This window comes from Phocoena sinus, chromosome X (assembly GCF_008692025.1).
Source record: "Phocoena sinus isolate mPhoSin1 chromosome X, mPhoSin1.pri, whole genome shotgun sequence".
NCBI lineage: Eukaryota > Metazoa > Chordata > Mammalia > Artiodactyla > Phocoenidae > Phocoena > Phocoena sinus.
In genome coordinates this window covers 90,983,564-91,004,658 of record NC_045784.1, presented here as the reverse complement: position 1 = coordinate 91,004,658, position 21,095 = coordinate 90,983,564, and the positions used below count along the sequence as shown (strand labels likewise).

The window sequence follows — 21,095 nt, the reverse complement described above, 5'->3', positions numbered from 1 at the left end:
TTTGTATTCTCAGGCAAGAAGCACAGTACTTAGCATACAATAGACCCTTGATAAATGTTTAATGTATTGAATTTTAATCCCCTTCCGTTAGATATTTTTCTAGGGAATCATATGACCCTCTGGCATTGTTGTGTATTTAAGGCCACTCAAGAAGCATTTCCAGAGCACATAAAGTATAAAGGTTCCTATGGGGAATATGACAATAATAAAACATTAAAATGATTACGATACAGTAGGAAGGTAAAATATATAAACAAAAAACTACCAGCAAAATGCAGAAAGTAATGAAGCAACTGACAAAGGATTAATCTCCAAAATTTACAAGCAGCTCATGCAGCTCAATAACAAAAAAACAAACAACCCAATCCAAAAATGGGCAGAAGACCTAAATAGACATTTCTCCAAAGAAGACATACAGATGGCCAACAAACACATGAAAGAATGCTCAACATCATTAATCATTAGGGAAATGCAAATCAAAACTACAATGAGATATCATCTCACACCAGTCAGAATGGCCATCGTCAAAAAATCTAGAAACAATAAATGCTGGAGAGGGTGTGGAGAAAAGGGAACACTCTTGCACTGCTGGTGGGAATGTGAATTGGTACAGCCACTATGGGGAACAGTATGGAGGTTCCTTAAAAAACTACAAATAGAACTACCATATGACCCAGCAATCCCACTACTGGGCATATACTCTGAGAAAACCATAATTCAAAAAGAGTCATGTACCAAAATGTTCATTGCAGCTCTATTTACAATAGCCCGGAGATGGAAACAACCTAAGTGCCCATCATCGGATGAATGGATAAAGAAGATGTGGCACATATATACAATGCAATATTACTCAGCCATAAAAAGAAACGAAATTGAGCTATTTGTAATGAGGTGGATAGACCTAGAGTCTGTCATACAGAGTGAAGTAAGTCAGAAAGAGAAAGACAAATACCGTATGCTAACACATATATATGGAATTTAAGGAAAAAAATGTCATGAAGAACCTAGGGGTAAGACAGAAATAAAGACACAGACCTACTGGAGAACGGACTTGAGGATATGGGGAAGGGGAAGGGTGAGCTGTGACAAAGCGAAGAGAGAGAGGCATGGACATATATACACTACCAAATGTAAGGTAGATAGCTAGTAGGAAGCAGCCGCATAGCACAGGGATATCAGCTCTGTGCTTTGTGACCACCTGGAGGGGTGGGATAGGGAGGGTGGGAGGGAGGGAGCCGCAAGAGGGAAGAGATATGGGAACATATGTATATGTATAACTGATTCACTTTGTTATAAAGTAGAAACTAACACACCATTGTAAAGCAATTATACCCCAATAAAGATGTTAAAAAAAATGCAGAAAGTACTATAAGAGATGGTGTTCTACAGGAGATAAGAGAAGAGACTATTTTGTTTTTGGTGTGGGGGCTGTGGTGGGAAGAGGAAAAGAAAGAATTACGAAAGGCTTCAAAGATGAGGAGGCATCTGTGCTGGGTTTTGAAGGATGGGTAAGGTTTTGACCAACAGAGCTGGTAAGAAAAGGGTATGTAGGCAAAAGCAGAAGTACGAGCAAAGGAATGATAATGGGAAAGGGTAGAGAACATGTTTAGGGATCAATATGAGACAAGAAATACATAAAGCTTCACAAGTAGGTTGGGACTAGATCATTAAGAGTCTTATATGCCATGCTGAGAAGCATAGTCTCAAATTTATAAGTAATGGGCTTTTGAGCAATGGCGTATGTGTGACCAGAGCTGTGTTCCGGTGGCCACGTGGAGGAACAACCGAAGGGAAGAAGTGACTGGAGGCAGGGAGACCAAGGCTAAGTATTTGTTCCCATGAGAAGACACAGGAACTGAAAGCAGTGTAAAAACAATTGTGAGGGAGAAAGGAACATATGTGAGAAGACTGAAATCAACTGGACGTGGCAGATATTTACTGGAGGGAGAGTGTTGGGGGCCTGGGTACGAATGCAAGGAAGAAAAGGTATGAGATGAGTATGTTAATAAAATAACAGAAATGAAACAGAGAGGCAAGAGAAGCAAGAGACTGCTTAGGAAAGAGTTTCAAAGGAGTGATCAACAATATCAAATACAGTACTGCAGAGAGATCAAAAAGGATGCACGTGGAACAAATTCTGGAATGGTATTTTACGTTGGTAAATCATCACCACCCATTCTCTTCTCAACTTCTTTTGAGCCTATCATTCTACTAAAATAGGTTCTTTTTGATGTCAACTTACTAGGGGGCAAAAAAAAAACAACAACACCAAACCAGCCAACAACAACAAAAAACCCAACAAAGAATAAAAACTAAATGTCAAGTGGTTGAGAAGGGATTGGGTGGTAATAAATCAGTGGAAAATCCTATTTCAAAGTCCTGGTGAATGGGAAGAAGATTGGTTACTTGAGGGATAAGCAGTTACTTGAGAAAAGAATGACAAACACAGGTGGGCCAAAAGATCATTTTCTGGTAAAACAGTCAGTCTACTCAACTTACTCCTAAAGGGTTACAGTCAGATGTCAGGTAATATGGACCCTGAAGTACCTAGGCTATTCATTTTCAAATTGTATACCACCAACATACAAATCACTTTTCATTTTCTAAAATACATTTAACTATCTTAACTGTAATAAAGAAAATTATAGTAGCTTCTTAAATGTCAGGCTCTATGCTAAACACTTTATCTGTAGTATCTCATTTAATCCCTTAACAGGTAAGTTTTTTTTTAACATCTTTATTGGAGTATAATTGCTTTACAATGGTGTGTTAGTTTCTGCTTTATAACAAAGTGAATCAGTTATACATATACATATGTCCCCATATCTCTTCCCTCTTGCATCTCCCTCCCTCCCACCCTCCCTATCCCATCCCTCTAGGTGGTCACAAAGCACCGAGCTGATCTCCCTGTGCTATGCGGCTGCTTCCCACTAGCTATCTATTTTACATTTGGTAGTGTATATATGTCCTCAGGTAAGTTTTTTATTATGCCCATCTTACACAGGAGAAAACTGAGACTTAGAGAAGTAAAATACTGGCCTAAGATTTTAAAAATATTAAGTGGCAGAGGGAGGGAGTTTGGGATTAACATATACACACTACTATATATAAAACAGATAACCAACAAGGACCTACTGTATAGCACAGGGAACTATACTCAGTATTTTACAATAACCTATGAGGGAAAAGAATCTATATATGTATATATATAACTGAATCACTGTGCTATACACCTGAAATTAACACAACATTGTAAATCAAGTATACTTCAATAAAAAAAAGAAAACCTAAAAAAAAAAACCTGGTAGAGGCCATCTTCTTAATACACTCTAAGAGGTCTTTCAACAACGTATACAAGCAACTGTTTTATATAGCAAACTCTATCCCAGGGAAGACCACCAAATCACTAACTTAAATGGCTTGGTTCATTCACTTTTTTACAGCCCTCAGGAATAATGCTTCTCCTGCCATCCTTCTGAATATGTTTCAAGTTCTTGTAAATGCGTCATGGATTATGAACGTGGAAGCTTTGCACAGGTCTTTCAATAAATTCATGCCTGCACATGTTGACTCAAGGAAAATTGTGTAAGGAAGTACTGACACCACTTCAACCCGTGGGCTGTGCTCAATTAGAAAGCGTAACGTGTCTCATTGTGACAACCATAGCTTTTAGACAGCTTTAGTGCTTACTCTGTTTTGGCTGCTTCTTATCTGATTTTCATATTTAAATAAGACATGAATAGTGATTAAACTGTGAAACCAAAAATTTCTCTGCATTTTATTCCCAGTTTCTGGATCCATTTGAATGAAAAATATCCAGAGACTGCAGGATCATCTGTTAATAAAAATCTGTCATTTAAAATTTTTTATCTGTGTGAATCAGGATTTTCTGGAAGATAATATACAGAAATAAACTGCATGGGTTGCTGCAAGCCTACAGCTACCCTCTGGGAAAATTTGGTATCCATAAAAATAGCCTGATTTTTTAAAAAAATAGTCTGATTTTCCTAATCGATTGCACTTATATAGTGGAGTTTCTCTCTAATACACAAAAGTTTTAAAGCTACTGTTCTAAACCAGTTAGTTCTGTTACTTGAAACAAATGGGTCTTCATGGTCACAGGACTGTGATAGGTGGGTGTGGATGATCAACACTAACTCCAACAAAGGACAGACAATTCAAGCATAGGCCCCTGTGAGAGGGGGTGAAGAAAGGTTTTGTAAACAAAGACCACAGCAGTGGCTTTTCCACATTTGGTGGCCCTTGTAGAATTCATGGCAATATATATTGTTAATCAACACACAAACTTCAGTCCTACCTCTTTGCCACTAAAATCCAAGAGAAATCATTTTTGACCAGAGATTACAACAAACCCTGGGATTACTCTCAGGAATGAGCAAAGCAAACAACACAGCACTCTGCAAACAAATATTTAACAACATATGTGGATGAAATGCAAAGTGATTTTTCCCCTGTGTTGAAAAGTAGTTTCTCCAGGAGTTCAAGGAAGAAACGTGATTCCATTCCTCAAGTAACTAGCTAGTTATTTTAGCTAGTTAGCCTAAGTGTAACATTGCTACAGTCAGCATCTCAGATAATAATGCATTTTTAGCACCTCTTTACTTTTCTTTTTTTTTTTTTTTTGTGGTACGTGGGCCTCTCACTGTTGTGGCCTCTCCCGTTGCGGAGCACAGGCTCCGGACGCGCAGGCTCAGCGGCCATGGCTCACGGGCCCAGCCACTCTGCGGCATGTGGGATCCTCCCGGACCGGGGCACGAACCCGCAGATAATAATACATTTTTAAAGTATCAAAACACTTTTCTGAAAACTGAGACTCAGTAATGTTAAATAATCTGACCAAGGACACAAAGCTATTATGTGGTAAATCCAGAATTTGATTCTCATTCTTGACTACAATGCGTTTGCTTTTCCTAGTACACCATACTGTCTCTCAATAAAGAATAAGTAAGATGTATGTAGAGTGCCTGGCACATAGTGGGAGCTCAACAAAATTAATTTTATTGTCCCCTAAATCTATCAGATTAATATAAGCTTATATACTTAACAGAAGTAGGATGAAAGCAGTCTAAATTGGAATTCTCTAACTAAAGAGTACTCTTCAATTCCAAATCATCTGTGCAAATGAATCTCATTGGGAGGAAGCAAAGTCAAACCTTTGCATTTAGGTAGCCAGTTGAAATGTAAGGACTTTAAAATATACCAAGTCCTTATTCTTTGTTTCTATCAGCCTTTAAAAAGTAATTTCATTCTAATCAACGAATTATCAACCAAAAGAGATGCAGTTGCTCCTTTCTTTAATCAATATAAAATCTAAGAATCACAGCATTTTAGAGCTGGAAGGGAGTTCATCTAGTTCATTTTTTGTCACGATCTGCCAACCTGGCTTCCTCCTCCTGCCTCTATACTATCATTTGACCAGTGAGTAACTTGTACAAGGTTGTGAAGCTGGTAGAGGCAGAGAAGGGACTAAAAGAGCTAAAATCTCCTAAGTTCCAGTTCAGTGCTCTTTCCATTATACCACCCAGCCACGCAGTGCAAGTGCTCTCTAGACAGGGCCAGACATACTGTTTTAGGAAAAACACAGAATCTCCAGTAGCTAAACAAGCAGATTCATCTCTCCAACAACTCTGAAAAGCTGATCCTATCACCTAACCTTTACAGAGAAGGATGATGTGTTAAACTCTTTCCCGTCATTATTTCATTTCATCCTCAAGGCAAACCTGTGGGAGTGGTTCATTCTTCGTTCTTTCCCATTTGATTGAGGAGGGAATCCAGGCTAGACTTCAGATAAGTTGCTCAAGGTCACAGGACTAGTAAGCAATGGAGCCGGAATTTAACCAAGGTCTGACTTGAGGCCCAGCTCTCAACAACTATGATATACTGCTACTACTATTACATGTCTCTGCCTTTTTCTCCCCCAATTTTTTTTTCTTTGTCTTTTGGGGCCTAGAATCACTATGTACATATGGTATGGATACCTAATCACAAATAGGGAGAAGGTTTCTGGAAGGATAACTGAAGAGGGGAAAACAGTAATCCATCTCATCTGCACAAATTTAAGACCTACCTGGATTACATTTTCCAAAGCCTAGGCCTTTGCTAGCCTCATGCAGAAACCTCTTCTTCTTTAATAACACTAATCACCTGTTTTGCCACTCAATATCCTGAATCAGATTTTTTCAAATGCAAAGGAAAGCACCGATACCAAAAATCACTTGGGACCTGAGACCCCTGGGCAGAGAAGAACCCAACAGCTGAGCAAAGTTTCCACCAAAACTGGAATGAGGTTAACAGGGCACAGTAATACAATCTTGTACCTGATACTAGGAAACATGCAGAGAAAACAGTGAGAGAGGAGGGAAAAAATCTGCTGCGGGCCTGAGGCTGTTAATCAGGACAAGACTGAGGAAGGGATTTCCAGGCAAGCTTCTCGGGTAGGCTTCTTCCCAGTCATTTCAAAGCCAATGCCCACCACCAACCAATTAATCCAATGCAAACCACCCTCGTGAAACAGCAGGAAAAGACGACGCAAAGAGCCCAAACAGTCCTTCTCGAGTTGCCAGCCTCCTCACTCTGTTTTCACCAGAGAGTCAAATTCTAAAGGATTTTTCCGCCCAAACCCCCGACGCAGGGTGAATCTCGGGGAAGAGAGGACCCTGCCCTCACTCGATGGGGACAGAAAGGACACTCGTTTTCCTTCGGAGCAAGGGGATAGGGGGAAGATTACACTGAGGAAAATAAGGGAAAATGGCCTTGGCAGGGGTTTGATGGCGCGCAATTCGGTAGCGGCACTCACCCGGGTGAGACATGGGGATGACCTCATTGCGGGTCCCCGGGAAGTTAAAGATGACGGCTCCAGACGCCCCTCGCTCGTAAGCCAGATGGATCTTGTCTGCGAAGGTGCAACCCCCGCCGCGCTGGATGAGGGCCAACCAAGAGACTTGCACGCTGCTGCCCCAGTCCCCCGGGACCGTGGGCACCGTGAAATTCGTGTGCGGGTTACAGGCGTTCAGCGCCCCTGGTCCGTCGGGCGGTACCAGGACCCCAGCCACTGGCTCGAGCGGCGAATCCTGGCCGTACACGCCCTCCTCGCTCAGCTCCCACACGGTGCGGTTCACTCCGGTGTGCGGAACCCGCCAGGACACGTTGAGGTACGCGGTCCACACTGCTTCGGCTCCCCGGGAACCGGGGGCTTGCGGACTCAGAGCCAGCAGGAAGCACCAGGCCAGCAATCGGGAAAAGCCGCAGCCACCGCGGCAGGAGACCCCGGCCCCGGGCGGCGGCCCCATGGCGCGCGCGCTCTGCGGTTCCCTAGGGCCCCTGGCACGCGCCTTCCCGGCTCTCGGCGGGACCCCGGCCTTGGCCAGGTGCGCGCCAGGTGGGGAGGGGGCGGGGAGCGACTGGCACGCGCGGCGGGCTGGGTCGAAGCCGACAGGCACGTAACGTCGCTGGAGATGTTGCCGCAGATGCAGCTCTTCGGAGCTTCAGTCCTCTCTGCTACTGCCTTGGCCGCGTCGGGCTCTGGGGCTTTAGCGTGAAGCTCCGCCCAGCCGACTGGGGGTGGAGGCGGCTGGGAGGGAGGAAAGGACACTGCGGGATCCGCCTTTTAAAAGGGTAACAGGGGGCTTCCCTGGTGGCGCAGTGGTTAGGAATCTGCCTACCAATGCAGGAAACAGTGGTTCGAGCCCTGAGCCGGGAAGATCCCACATGCCGCGGGGCAACCAACCCCGCGAGCTACAACTACTAAAGCCCGTGCTCTACAACAAGAGAAGCTACCACAATGAGAAGCCCGTGCACCACAACAAAGAACAAAAGCAGCCAAAATAAATAGACTAAATAAATTTTTTTAAAAAAGGGTAACAGGATGGGCAGGCATTAGAATAGGATCGGAGGCTGTGTGGTCAGGTGTGTCAAGTCGTTGTATGAAAAGTGGACAGGCGGGGAACTATGGAAACAGAGAACAGAAACGCTCGTTGGTAGGATTCGAGTCCCTTTTGAATTGCAAGAATATATTTTTCCCTCGTAACGTTTGCCTGCGGGGCATTTCTGGCTTAAGGTGCCAGAATGCGAAAGTACTTCTAAAAAGCGCAGATCTGAAAGGTCTGACTTGCAGTCCAGAGAATTTGGGTAGGTGGGTGGTGCTTAAGCAGGCTATTTACTAATTCTCTAAGCGGGGGGGGGGGGGGGGGGGGGGCGGAAGAGAGCATTGCCTTTTTTTGTTTTAAACTTTTTCCTTTCCTTCTCTAAACAAGCGTCATACCTATGTATTTCCTTCTTACCCTTACCTCATACTAAATATACTGCATCAGATGCCCCTTCTAAAAGTAATCTTAGCCCTCAAAAAGGGATGACCATTTTCATACTCCTCAAAACTAAGCCTCTTTTCTTCCATTTTCCGCAAACCAGACTTACCCAGATATGTCTGCGCCATTCATGACCTTAACAATCTTTCTCCATCTCCCACTAACTAAAGAAGAGCCTGACTCACCTTGACAATTCACTCACAGCACTATTGGGTTAAGATTTCTCCTTACTTTAAGTGTACAATTTTTATCTACCCTGTCAGTTGTTACATTTAGTAGGTGCTCAATAAATATGCATAGATTAAACTGAATTAATACTTCTGGTGTCTGACAGTTATGGATAACTTTTGGCCTTGGGGAAATTACTTCTCTGTGCCACAGTTTCCTCATCATCTGTAAAATGGGGATAATAATAGTACCTACCTCATAGAGTAGTCTAGATGATTAAATGAGTTCATACATATAAAAGCACTTAGAACAGTGCTTAGCAGAGTGTAAAAATTATATCTGTTAAATACTATTATTATTAAACAGACTCAGGGACCCAATACTTTTAAAATAATATTAAGGTTGTTACTTTGAGGTAATAATCAGAGAAAGTAATGTTCAGGATGTTTACTTTTAGCCATTTTTTTCAGTTCAAATAAATATAGTTTACTTTATCCAGCCCAACATTTGTTAAATTCCGAATCAATCATTCCACTCCCCTGGCCCAACATTTATTTAATCAATATTATTTGCAAAGATTAAGCATGGGACAATCCTGCACGTGATGCTCTTATGGCTTGAGAGAAACCTAGAGGAAAATTAACACCGTAACCAAACAGCACCTAGAATCCAAATAAATGGGCAATTTTGTGAAACATGAATCGTAGGTGTTGAAAGGGACTTTAGAGGTCAAGGGAGGTATATGGGACCAATAGCATGGCACCCCCAACTACTGATGATGTTAATCTCTTAGATAAAAATTACCTAGGGGAAAATAAAAGGGTAGCATCTGTCATCTAAAGAAATGGTACGGGACTTCCCTGGTGGCGAAGTGGTTAAGAATCCGCCTGCCAATGCAGGGGACACGGGTTCGAGCCCTGGTCCGGGAAGATCCCACATGTCGCAGAGCAACTAAGCCCGTGTGCCACAACTACTGAGCCTGCGCTCTAGAGCCTGTGAGCCACAGCTACTGAGCCCACGTGCCACAACTACTGAAGCCCACGTGCCTAGAGCCCGTGTTCTGCAACAAGAGAAGCCACAGCAATGAGAAGCCCGCGAACTGCAACAAAGAGTAGCCCCTGCTGACTGCAACTAGAGAAAGCCCGCATGCAGCAACGAAGACCCAACATAGCCAAAAATAAATAAATTTATATATAAAAAAGAAATGGTACAGTTCCAGAAATTGTCTGAAATTGCTGGTGAAGAACACTCAATATTCAGTCAATATTACCTGCATGATTTGGACTTCCCTGGCAGTCCAGTGGTTAAGACTCCGCACTTCCAATGCAGGGTGTGTGGGTTTGATCCCTGGTCGGGGAACTAAGATCCCACATGCCGCGCTGTGCGGCAGAAAATATATACATATAAAACCTGCATGACAGTCAACTATGTTGTACTTTGAAGAAACAATGTGTTTAAAAGAAAAGAGATCTTTTATAAGGTATTTACAAAAATGAAGTTTGGAGAGACATTTGTTAATATTCATTCTTTCTTAAATATTTATTGCAATCTACTATATGCCAATCGTGGGCTAAGCATTGGGTTAAAACAAAATAAGACATTAACTCTGCTCTCAAAAAGCTCATAAATTACCTTTGATGAGACAAACAAGCTGATAATTGTAATATATATATAGAGAGAGTGCTGATGTATACAGTATAAGAGCTACACTAGAGGTATGCATAGGGCAGTAGTGGGTGTTAGAGAAGAGGAACTAACCCAGACTGGTAAGTAAGAAAAAGCTTCCCAGAGGAGGTTACACCTGTGCTGACTTTGAGAGTGTTAGCCTTTCTAGACAGAGAACAATACAAGAAAAGGCACTGAGGCATAAAACTGAAAATGTTGAGAAACAACAAATACTACAGGCTCTATAAACACCAAGTGTTTGGAACCCAGAGTACGAGAGATAAAGTTATAGAGGGACAAAGGGGTCAGTTCTTGAGAGTCCTTTGGGTAAAGCTAAGGAGTTTGGACTTAATCCAAAAGCAAGGAGTAATATAATCAGGGTTTAAGCAGGGAGTAATAAAATCAGATCTGAATTTTAGTGATCATTATGCTTCTCTGTGAATAAAAATTGGAGGAGACAAGAGTAGAAGCAGGGAGCCCAGATACAGGATTGTTGGCAGTGCTCCAGGTGAGAAATGAAGGTGGCTTGGACTAAATTGGTAGTGGAGATAAAGAGAAATGGACAGATTGGTAATGTATTTTGGATATAGAATCAACAGGACTTGTTTGGAGGATGAATGAGAGGGAAGAGTTAGGGATTGCTCTGAAGCTTTTGGCTTGGAAGACTGAATGGCATTTAATTAGGAGGAGGGTTTTAAATGTGTAGAGTGGGTAGGAGGAGAAATGAGTTCAGTTTAGACAAGTTGAATTCAAGGTACCCATGATGTAACTAGGTAGAACTGTCCAGCAGGTAGTTGGATTCTCTGATTACTGAACACCTACTAAGCGCAAGACACTTGAGAGGTGCAGGTATACAGAGACAAATGAAACAGTCCCTGCCCTCAAGGAGTTCATAGTTTAGTAGGAAAGTCAAAGAGGCAAACACACAATAACAGTATAGTGTAATACATGTTATCACTGAGAAGAGTATAGGGTGCTATGGCAACATGGGCATGGCTCTCATTGCGAACAAATAGAGCTAATCAAGAAAAAAGAAAGTAAGGATATTCAGGCATAGGCAACAGGCAATACATGAGAACACCAGCGAACATTCAGGGAACTAACATTCAATAGTTAGGCATGTCTGGGGGAGCAAAGGGGGAGCCCAGGGGAGTGAAGCAGGTCAAGTGGGTTATGCCACAACATGAAGAGTTTAGAAATCTATGTTAAAGAGTGTGGGCTCAATGCACATGTGCACACACAGATACATAAAGTAAATATGGCAAAATGATAACAATTGTTGAATCTAGATGGTGGGTATATAGGTGCTCGCTGTAATATTTTTCAACTTTTCTCCATATTTTAAACTTTTTGTAATGGTGAGTTTAGGTTGTGAATTTATATTGAAATCAAGTGGATCAAACAAATGATAGTATCGACCTAGGCTTACATAGATAATCCGGATTGTATGAGGGCAAGACAGGAGGCAGAGAGACTGATACGGAGGCTAACACCCTCAGCACTATCTGGAGGTCTAGACCAGTAGTGGAGATGAAGGTATCAGACTATCATAGCTTGATGACATGAACCATTAAAATCATCCTATGAACTCCCCTTGCTATGAGCTCCTCCTCACCAAGCGACCTTCTTTTCATCATTTAGCTCCTCCTGTAAATATGCCTACAGGGAGGTAATTCTCTGATCAGCAAACACTAGTATCTGTTCCACTGGAAGTTATACTTCTCATAATAAATTAATCAGTTGGCATTCTGGTTTATATACTGGTCTCGTGAATTTGTTTAATTGTGAGTCAGTCCCCAGGAGCCCAGGCTCTGCTAATACTACCAATCAAATTTCAAAGCTTACAAAGCTAAGAACCAGACTGTAGATCATGACTGCATCAGAGTGCTCCTACTTTATGGAGCCTTGTCCGGGTAACTCTCTGGCTTTCCCTAACCATATCCCTCTGTCTCACTGTGATTTCTCTTCAAACTGCAACAGAGCCTCGCTACTAAGGATGAGATCTTTTGATCGGGAGCATCAGCACTGTCAGCAAGCTCATGAGAAATGAAGAATCTCAGGTCCCACCCGGACTTGCTGAATCAGAACCTGCATTTAAACAAGATTCCCAGGTGATTTGTATGTAAATATAAGTTTGAGAAGCCCTGAGTATCCTGAGGGTAGCCAGCACTCAGCCTCTGCTTGAACACTCCCAAGTGTCAGAGCTTACTACCTCACAAAGCATCGCATCCTGAGAAGTACTGCGCTTTTCTTATTGGAAGGTTCATGGAAATGCAGTGTGATTTTGCTTCAGTCTTTCCTCTTCCTCCCACCCAACTCTTCCAACCCCAGGTCCCCAGAGTTTCCATGCTATTCCCCAGCTGTAATATCACCACTCCACCAGGGCCTTTGCTGTGAGCAGTTTCCTGGTACCAGACTTCACCTTATTCCTGACCCTCAAACCAAATTTACCAGGTCCTAAATGTATTCCTTCGGAGCCCTGCTGTCCCTAAGGCTAATAACAGCTATTGTTCATTGAGCATTTACTATGTTCTTTACATGCATTCTCTCATTAAATTCTCACAACCATCCATTATTATCCCCATTTTCAGAAGAGGAAACTTGCTCAGAGAGAATTAGCAACCCCCTAAGCTCATACAGCTAGTAACAGAATCAGGATTCCAATGCACTTCTGACTCTGAGTATTAATAGCTGATAATGACTCAGTATCTTCCCTCTAGAGAGTGGTATTTGCATTCTAACATTGCCTTATACCCAAGAAGGAAAGTTCATGTGAAATGTTTCTTGCATGCATTTCAGGCACTGTGACCAGTGACAGAGATATATTTGGGCCAGGAGGCTTTTTGAATCCCTCAAATCCTACCACAAAGGCTAGCCTTGCCAAATATTTATATCAGCAACACTGAACTGAAAGTTGCCCTGAGCAGTGCACTGTCTAATGATGAACTGGTAAACAGAGCAGCATCCTGCAGAAGCAACAGCAGGGTACCACCATGGCCGATTAAGTTTCCGATCATACTGAGTTTCTGCGGCGGTGCAGAGATGGGCCATAGTGTTCAGCCTTTAATATGTCTGCAGGAAATGAGACACCACATCTGGCTTCTTACCATTAAATGGTAAAGCACCATCTGAGACAACTAGTGTCCTGGCATCAAAGCGATGATGTGGCCACACAGCTGGACAATATAGGTGTAGACAATGAATGGCAACAAATTTCCACTCAAGGCAGTTGCCCCTTGTATAGCAAGAAGATGACGGTGGTGTGGAGAGAGAGAACAGCCAAACAAAACAGAACAAAAAGCCCCAAATGTGATGCTGCAGCATACTTTCAAATACTATACTGTTACTTGCAAATGCAGGTAAACCTCAGTCAGCTCAAGTGGGTATACAACCATTAGAAAACAGGGGATATTTTTTTTTTTTTGCGGTACGCGGACCTCTCACTGTTGTGGCCTCTTCCGTTGTGGAGCACAGGCTCCGGACGCGCAGGCTCAGCGGCCATGGCTCACGGGCCCAGCCGCTCCAAGGCATGTGGGATCTTCCCGGACCGGGGCACGAACCCGCGTTCCCTGCATCGGCAGGCGGATTCTCAACCACTTCGCCACCAGGGAAGCCCAAAAAACAGGGGATATTTTTAAAGAATTCATGCACTCGAAGAAAAGACAGAATTTCAGAGAGGGGATTTACAACAGTAGGTGTGCTGTATCTGAAACTAAGAACAGTCTTATACCTGTAACAGAAATAGCTACCATTGAGAACCTGCTAGGGGCCAGATACTTTACAACCATGAGATAAGTATTATATGCTACATCTTACAGAAGAAGCAACGCGCGCTTAGGTTAAGTAACTTGCTGAGGGCATCCATTAGGGAATAACCTAATGACTGGATTAGAATTTGACCCAACATCTTAGTACAAAACTACACTCTTCTCCTTATGCAACATTCCACTCCTTATAACACTACTTTCCAAAGTAGAGGTAGGAAGGAAACATAATTATTGAGAACTTACTATGTGCCAGACACTGTATGTGTATTAATTATATCATTTGATTCTTACAACAAGTAATAAAAGCCCATTATTTTCAGATGAGGAAAATGAGGCTCAGAAAGGTGAAGTATCTTGCCAAAGGTCACACAGCTAGTAAGTGGCAGAGTTGGAATTCACATGGGAGCATATCGGACTCCAAATTCTATACCATTTTCACTCTGCTGTACTACCTCTCCACACACGTAGTAAGGATATTATTACAAGGTGGAAAGATTCAGTGTTTTTCAACCAGATATGGTAACACATTTAACCTACTAAGAACCCCTCATCAGGGTGCCCTGATTTCTTGTTGAGCAGCCCTGGAAATCCTAGATAACAGAGATTATGAAAGTACATTTTGTCAAGTGCTTCATCATCATTTATAAATGTCTACATCTTCAGTTGTACACACTCGTTCCCATGCATGTGTGGAGTGGAATGCCTGAACATGTGTTATGTGTGGAAAGGGTGTTTTTTGTCCACTGACGAAAACTGGTACAGAAAAGAATTGTACTGATAAGGATAATGCAGAAAATTTAAGCTGTGTCAAGTTGATTGCTATTGAGGGATCAGATTAACTATCTTGAGTTTGGGGAGATGATTGAGGGGATCCCAGATTGCTAAAAAGAGATAAGAGTGGGGAAGGGCCCAAGGCATGGGAGGGCAGCAATGGCTCCAGGGGAAAGTTGGGCAGAGGAGGTGCTTGGAGGGAAAGATGGACATGAGTGATTTTTACCCTCGCCTGCAGTATCAGGACAACCTACTTGGGAAATTAATCTGTTCTCATGCAGTCTCCTCTCTCCTTTTTTTTTTTTTTTAGGTTTCTAGTAAGATGAAGACTTCCAAAGAACTAAATTTGTGTCCACAAGAGATTTATGTATATTAAAAGAAAGAAAAACAATTGCTTGGGGAAAATGGGAAAAAATGTTTTTAATGAATTGTGCCCTACAGATATGGCCACATATTTGAGGTTTACTTCCAATCCGTTTGTGCTACTCAGTAGACTAGATCCACAGAACTCTCTCATTCCAGTCTCTGTTGTTATTTTTAACTTTTCCATTGACTGGTTATGTGACACCAAGGAAGTTTCTCTTTCTTCTTTCTCAGCTACAAAATAGGGATAATAATAATGGAAAATTGTGCAGATATATATTGAACCACTTAGTGTTCCTTCAGATTAAAGCCTACCAAATCAGCTAGTGTAGCTAAAATAAATATCTATGATTTTGCCACTGCCTAGGACAAATGACAGAATCGCTGTAGAAGGGAGTGGGCCTCGCAGGCATGGATAAGATCAGTTTACTAAATTAGGGAGGGATTAAGTTCTTTAAAATGCACATGGGCAGTAAGCTTTTTTTTAGCCTACAGACAGAATGGGATTCCTTTCTAATAGGAGCCTAATTTGATAATTCCTAGTAAAGCTGGGGCTTCTGAAAAGCAGTTTAAGAATAAACATAGTGGGCTTCCTTGGTGGCGCAGTGGTTAAGAATCCGCCTGCCAATGCAGGGGACACGGTCGAGCCCTGGCCCAGGAAGATCCCACATACCGCAGAGCAACTAAGCTCCTACACCACAACTACTGAGCCTGCGCTCTAGAGCCCGTGAGCCACAACTAATGAGCCCACGTGCCACAACTACTGAAGTCCGCGCGCCTATAGCCCGTGCTCTGCAACAAGAGAAGCCACAGCAATGAGAAGCCCGCACACTGCAACAAAGAGTAGCCCTCACTCGCCGCAACTAGAGAAAGTCCACGTGCAGCAACAAAGACCAATGCAGCCAAAAATAAATAAATAAAATAAATTAATTAATTAAATATCATAAAAAAAGAATAAACATAGTTATATTGTAGCACATAATCACAATCACCTACTGAGGCCAAGGTATACTCTTTTTTTTTTAGAGTAGAAACTTTATTTTATTTATTATTTTTTAAAGTTTTATTTATTTTTTGGCTGTGTTGGGTCTTTGTTGCTGCGCGTGGGCTTCCTCTAGTTATGGTGAGTGGGGGCTACTCTTCATTGCGGTGCGTGGGCTTCTCATTGCAGTGGCTTCTCTTGTTGCAGAGCACAGGCTCCAGGCGGGCGGGCTTCAGTAGTTGCAGCATGTGGGCTCAGTAGTTGTGGCTCATGGGCTCTAGAGCGCAGGCTCAGTAGTTGTGGCGCACAGGCTTAGTTGCTCTGCAGCATGTGGGATCTTCCCGGACCAGGGATCAAACCTGTGTCCCCTACATTGGCAGGTGGATTCCTAACCACTGTGCCACTCGAGAAGTCCCAAGGTTTACTCTTTAGAAGCTAAAGTCAGCCTGAGTGTGGGCAAAGGCAGCCTTTGTATTCCAAGGGGCAAAGTCAAAAATTCACAGCTGCCAACTATATGCATTAGGATTAGTTGCTGCTGGCCAGGGCTCAAAATCGATCAAAAACTTGGAGTAAACAAGTATCTGGCAATAAGTGACCAGGTACTAGCAAACAGTTGAGACAACTGAAATTAGCTGGCCTCCCACTCATGATTCACATAGTAATTAAGTTCTGTCACACCAGAATTAGATGTGTCATGGTTATGTTGGTCTCAGGAAACGGGCAAGAGACAAGCAGGCCTTCAACAATAGGGTATTTTATGGGCTTCCCTGGTGGTGCAGTGGTTAGGAATCTGTCTGCCAATGCAGGGGACACGGGTTTGAGCTCTGGTCTGGAAAGATCCCACATGCTGCTGAGCAACTAAGCCCGTGTGTCAGAACTACTGAGCCTGTGCTCTAGAGCCCACGAGCCCCAACTACTGAAGCCCGCACACCTAGAGCCCGCACTCCACAACAACAGAAGCCACCGCAATGAGAAGCCCGCGCACCACAAGGAAGAGTAGCCCCCGCTCGCCGCAACTAGAGGAAGCCCACACGCAGCAATGAAGACCCAATGCAGCCAAAAATAAAAATAAATAAATTTAAAAAAACAAACAAAAAAACCCAAAAGGGTATTTTGTGGTTACAAAAATTACTTTGGTTTGACTTCACCACAAATCATGCAGTATAAAGCATAGGAACTTTAATGAGGAAAAACACTAATGGAATCATCAAAAGGAAAAAATGTCCAGATCCACTGAACCACAGCACACTCAGGAATCCATAAAATCACTTCTCCCTTAGCTGCCAATCTTCCGATTAGCAGAGGGTGTGTATACTCTTTTCTAAGTTGTCTCTATGTAACTTTGTGTGCAGATAGGATCAGTATACTTCAGGTCCTTCAGAACAAACTAGTTTGGACACAGAAGTCAACAACTGCTTAATATTCTAGATGCTGTCAGCTCTGGAGCCACAGAAAGCCTTTTAGCAGAGGCAATGAAGTGGCTCAGCAATGTTTGCTTTTTGTGGGGGGAAAAAAGAGAGAGGGAGCAGACATTGAAAGCCTGAAGCTCCTGTTTGTTTGAAGAAGAGTTTGTCAACTTTACCTTCAATAATCCCACCAGTTCATTAAATGTTTTCCTTTTGTTGAGGCGGTTATGGTTGAGGTGTTTACAGACCCGATGAGAGCATATGTTTGGGCCCTACAAGGTGTTTAGGGCTCAATACCCTGATGGTTTTAGGACCTTCTGTTTGTTTGGATTCAAGGCAGTATGAAAACTTTTCAGCACACACATTCCAAGAATAAGGGTGTCTTATATCAGTGCCTTCAGTTATGCCCTCATAAGGCATTTTCAGCAGAGGTTTTCAAGTTCCGAGACAGGTGGAACAGTCAATTGCTTAAGGGTAGTATACTGGAACAAAGTAGATTTATAACGCCTGCTGTTATCCAGCCTTTTTTTTTTTAACAGAATCTTAGCCCTGTCACTGCAAGTTGTGTTATGTAGCAGTGAACAAGCAAAGAAGAAACAGACTTTCTGGGAAAAAAATGTGCTAGACTAATCCCACCTGATAACTGCAGTCAGTATTTGAATTTAGGAAAAAAAAATTTTTTTACTAACCTCGACCCTCTGGGCCATCCGACATACAAAATGATAAGCAATAAGCATCACTGGGCATACAGGACTTATAATTTTCTCTTTTCGAGTTTCGGTGATTTAAAAGAAAATTCACACATTCTCTAATTTATTCCTTAGAATAATAAACATTTTTTAGAGCTTCTAATATCTACAAAGTCTTATGATAGTTGCAACAAGGTCCCTCCATTTAGTATCTTAGTCTACTGGGGGTAAATTGTACCAAGGAAAATTTTGTGAGGCCTCTCTTTGTTTTTGCCTATGTGAGTCTAGATTATAAGCAATACAAGCTTTAGTTGAAAGCCTAGTCTAATCTCAATTGCCTACTAATGGGGAAGAGAAGTGATATTAATTTTCTCTCAGATTATTGTAAATAGCCTTCTAATTGATTTCCCTGCTTTTAGTCTTTCCCTTACTCCAAGTCATCCTTCATATTACTGCCATTTATACTTTTGAAAACATAGCTATGATTATGTCATTTCTCACTGTATATTGAACAGAATAGAAATTTCTAAGCTTTGATGGCTAGGATCTCAACAATCTAGGTCCGTCTGACCACTGTCTCCTTTATACCTCCACTGTGTCTGAAATATATGTGTATTATATATAGTATCTTCCATGCTGCATTTATTTACTTACATATCTCCTCCATCAGAGACTGAGTTCCTTGAAAGGAAGGACCATGTATTTTTCTTCTTTGTAGCCCCTGCTCCTAGCCTGGCACATTAGAGTACATTTGAAAAACAGTAAGTGGACGGCAAGAACTGGAGGGCAGGCTGGTTAGTTTGCTGGCTAGCTGGTATGATTTTTTTTCTGCTGTGTTTGTTAAGGTATAATTCACATACAATAAACTTTTTTTAGTGTACAGTTCCATAAACTTTGACAAATATTCAATATATAGTCATGTAGCCACTACCACTATCAAGATATAGAACAGTTTCATCACCCCCAAAATTCCACATACTATGCCTTTATAGTCAAAGCCCCCCACCTCCTTAACCCTTGGCAACCCTTCATCTGTTTTCTGTCCCTATGTTTTTGCCTTTTCTAGAATGTCATATAAATGGAATCACTCAGTATGTAGTTTTTTTTGTGTCTGACTTCTTTCACTTAGTAAAGTGCATCTGAGATTCATCCATGTTATTGCAATGGCAGGGCATTTAAACAAAAGAGTGGTCAGAGAGATGGGTGCTGGGAAGGGGTACAAAGTCCTGTGTGAGTATAGAGGCAGGAATGTTTGCTTTTGACTTAAGAAATTAGGGGAGATTTCATGGAGAAAGCAACGTCTGTCTGAGCAGGGCCTTGAGGGATAGGTGGGATTTTTATAGGTACCAATGGTGAGAGAAGATATTTCAGTAAAGGATATAGCAGAAACAAAAGCTCAGAGTCAGGAAAGAGCAGAGGGGATTTAGGAAACATTATTTCAGTTTGTTGAGAGCATAAGAGGAGGAGTAGCAGGAGATAGGGCAGAAAAGGTAGGTTAGGGTTTTGTTGACCTTGAAAAGGTATTTAGGAATTTGGTCTTGATTTATTAGGCAGTGGATAGTTATTGCAGGTTTTTGATTCAAGCTCTTCTTGGAGGAGAGTAATAGTTCTGCCTGTAGGTAATTCTGTTACCCTGCCTGAGCTGAAGTAGACAGCTCTCTTTCTGGGTGAGTATACAACTATGACCCGTAAAACAAGGCCACAAATGATATTTAAATATATCAAAAGCATACCAAGGATATAAAATATCTGCACTACTGGTACTCGCTAGAAAAACATGTTCATGAAATGACGGAATCTAATACTTACCAAAAGCTCTCTTATCTCTTCATTCATTTGTATTCTCTCAATTCTCTCTACAGTCAAGTTATCCAAAAGCCAAGCATTGTTCCTGGATTCTATTTTCCAGATTCTCCACAGAAACACCTTCACTGGGTTAAGTAAGAATTAATGTTATGGCTTCTGTCTTAGCAGATAGCCAATAAAAAAATCCTGGTTTAACAGCATTTCTTTCTTTTGTAAAACTTTGTTATCCACTGATATTACTCAAATTCCTATGTAAAAAGAACCCATTCCTATTTGGGATGCTTTTTTTTTTCTGGGACAAGAACAGACATTTCACCAAAGAGAATAGTATACACATGGTAGACAAGCACATGAAAAGATGTTCAACATTATTAGCCATTAGGGAAATGTTCATTAAAACCACAATGTGATATCACTGCACACCTATCAGAATGGCTAAAAAAAAAGTGATCACACCAAATGATGGTGAGAATGTGGAGGAACTGGATCACACACACATACACTGTTGGTGAGAAATGTAAAGTGGTATAGCCAATTTGGAAAACAGTCTATCAGTTTCTTATAAAACTAAACATGTAACTACCATATGACTCAGCAATATCAGTCATGGACCTCTATCTTAGATAAATGAAAAATTATATTCACTAAAACATATATATGAATATATATATGTGAATATGTATAGCAGCTTCATTCATAATTGCCAGAAACTGGAAACAGCCCAAATGCTCTTCAATAGGTGAATGGTTAACAAATTGTGATACAGCCATACCGTGGAATATTACTCAGCAATGAAAAGGAATGAACTATGAATATATGCAATGATCTGGATGAATCTCCAGAGAATTTTACTGAGTGAAAAAAGCCAATCCCCCCAAATTACATACAGTATGATCCCATTTATATAACATCTTTGAGATGAAAAACTGTAGTAATGAAGAAGAGAGCCACGGAGAGGGTATGGGGTGGAGTTGTGTGTCACTATAAAAGGCCCACATGAGGGAACAATGTGGTGATGGAACTGTTCTGAATCTTGACTGTGGTGGTGATCACATGAACCTAAACATGTAATAAAATTGCATAACGACTTCCCTGGTGGTGCAGTGGTTAAGCATCCACCTGCCAAAGCAGGGGACACAGGTTCGAGCCCTAGT

General features: G+C 41.8%; 1 protein-coding gene across 2 annotated transcripts in view; it reads right to left on the bottom strand.

Moving 5' to 3' along the window:
• The window catches only part of RNF128 (ring finger protein 128), a 99,573-nt gene that overhangs the window by 52,599 nt on the left and 25,879 nt on the right, over positions 1–21,095 (bottom strand). Inside the window, exon 1 of one of the 2 annotated variants that reach the window (XM_032620951.1) lies at positions 6,818–7,554. The exons of the other annotated variant lie outside the window; for it this stretch is intronic. Coding sequence (XP_032476842.1) covers positions 6,818–7,310 — 493 coding nt within the window. The 5' untranslated portion in view covers positions 7,311–7,554. Of the gene's footprint in view, positions 1–6,817; positions 7,555–21,095 lie in introns of those variants that run through there. 2 annotated transcript variants of the gene reach the window in all.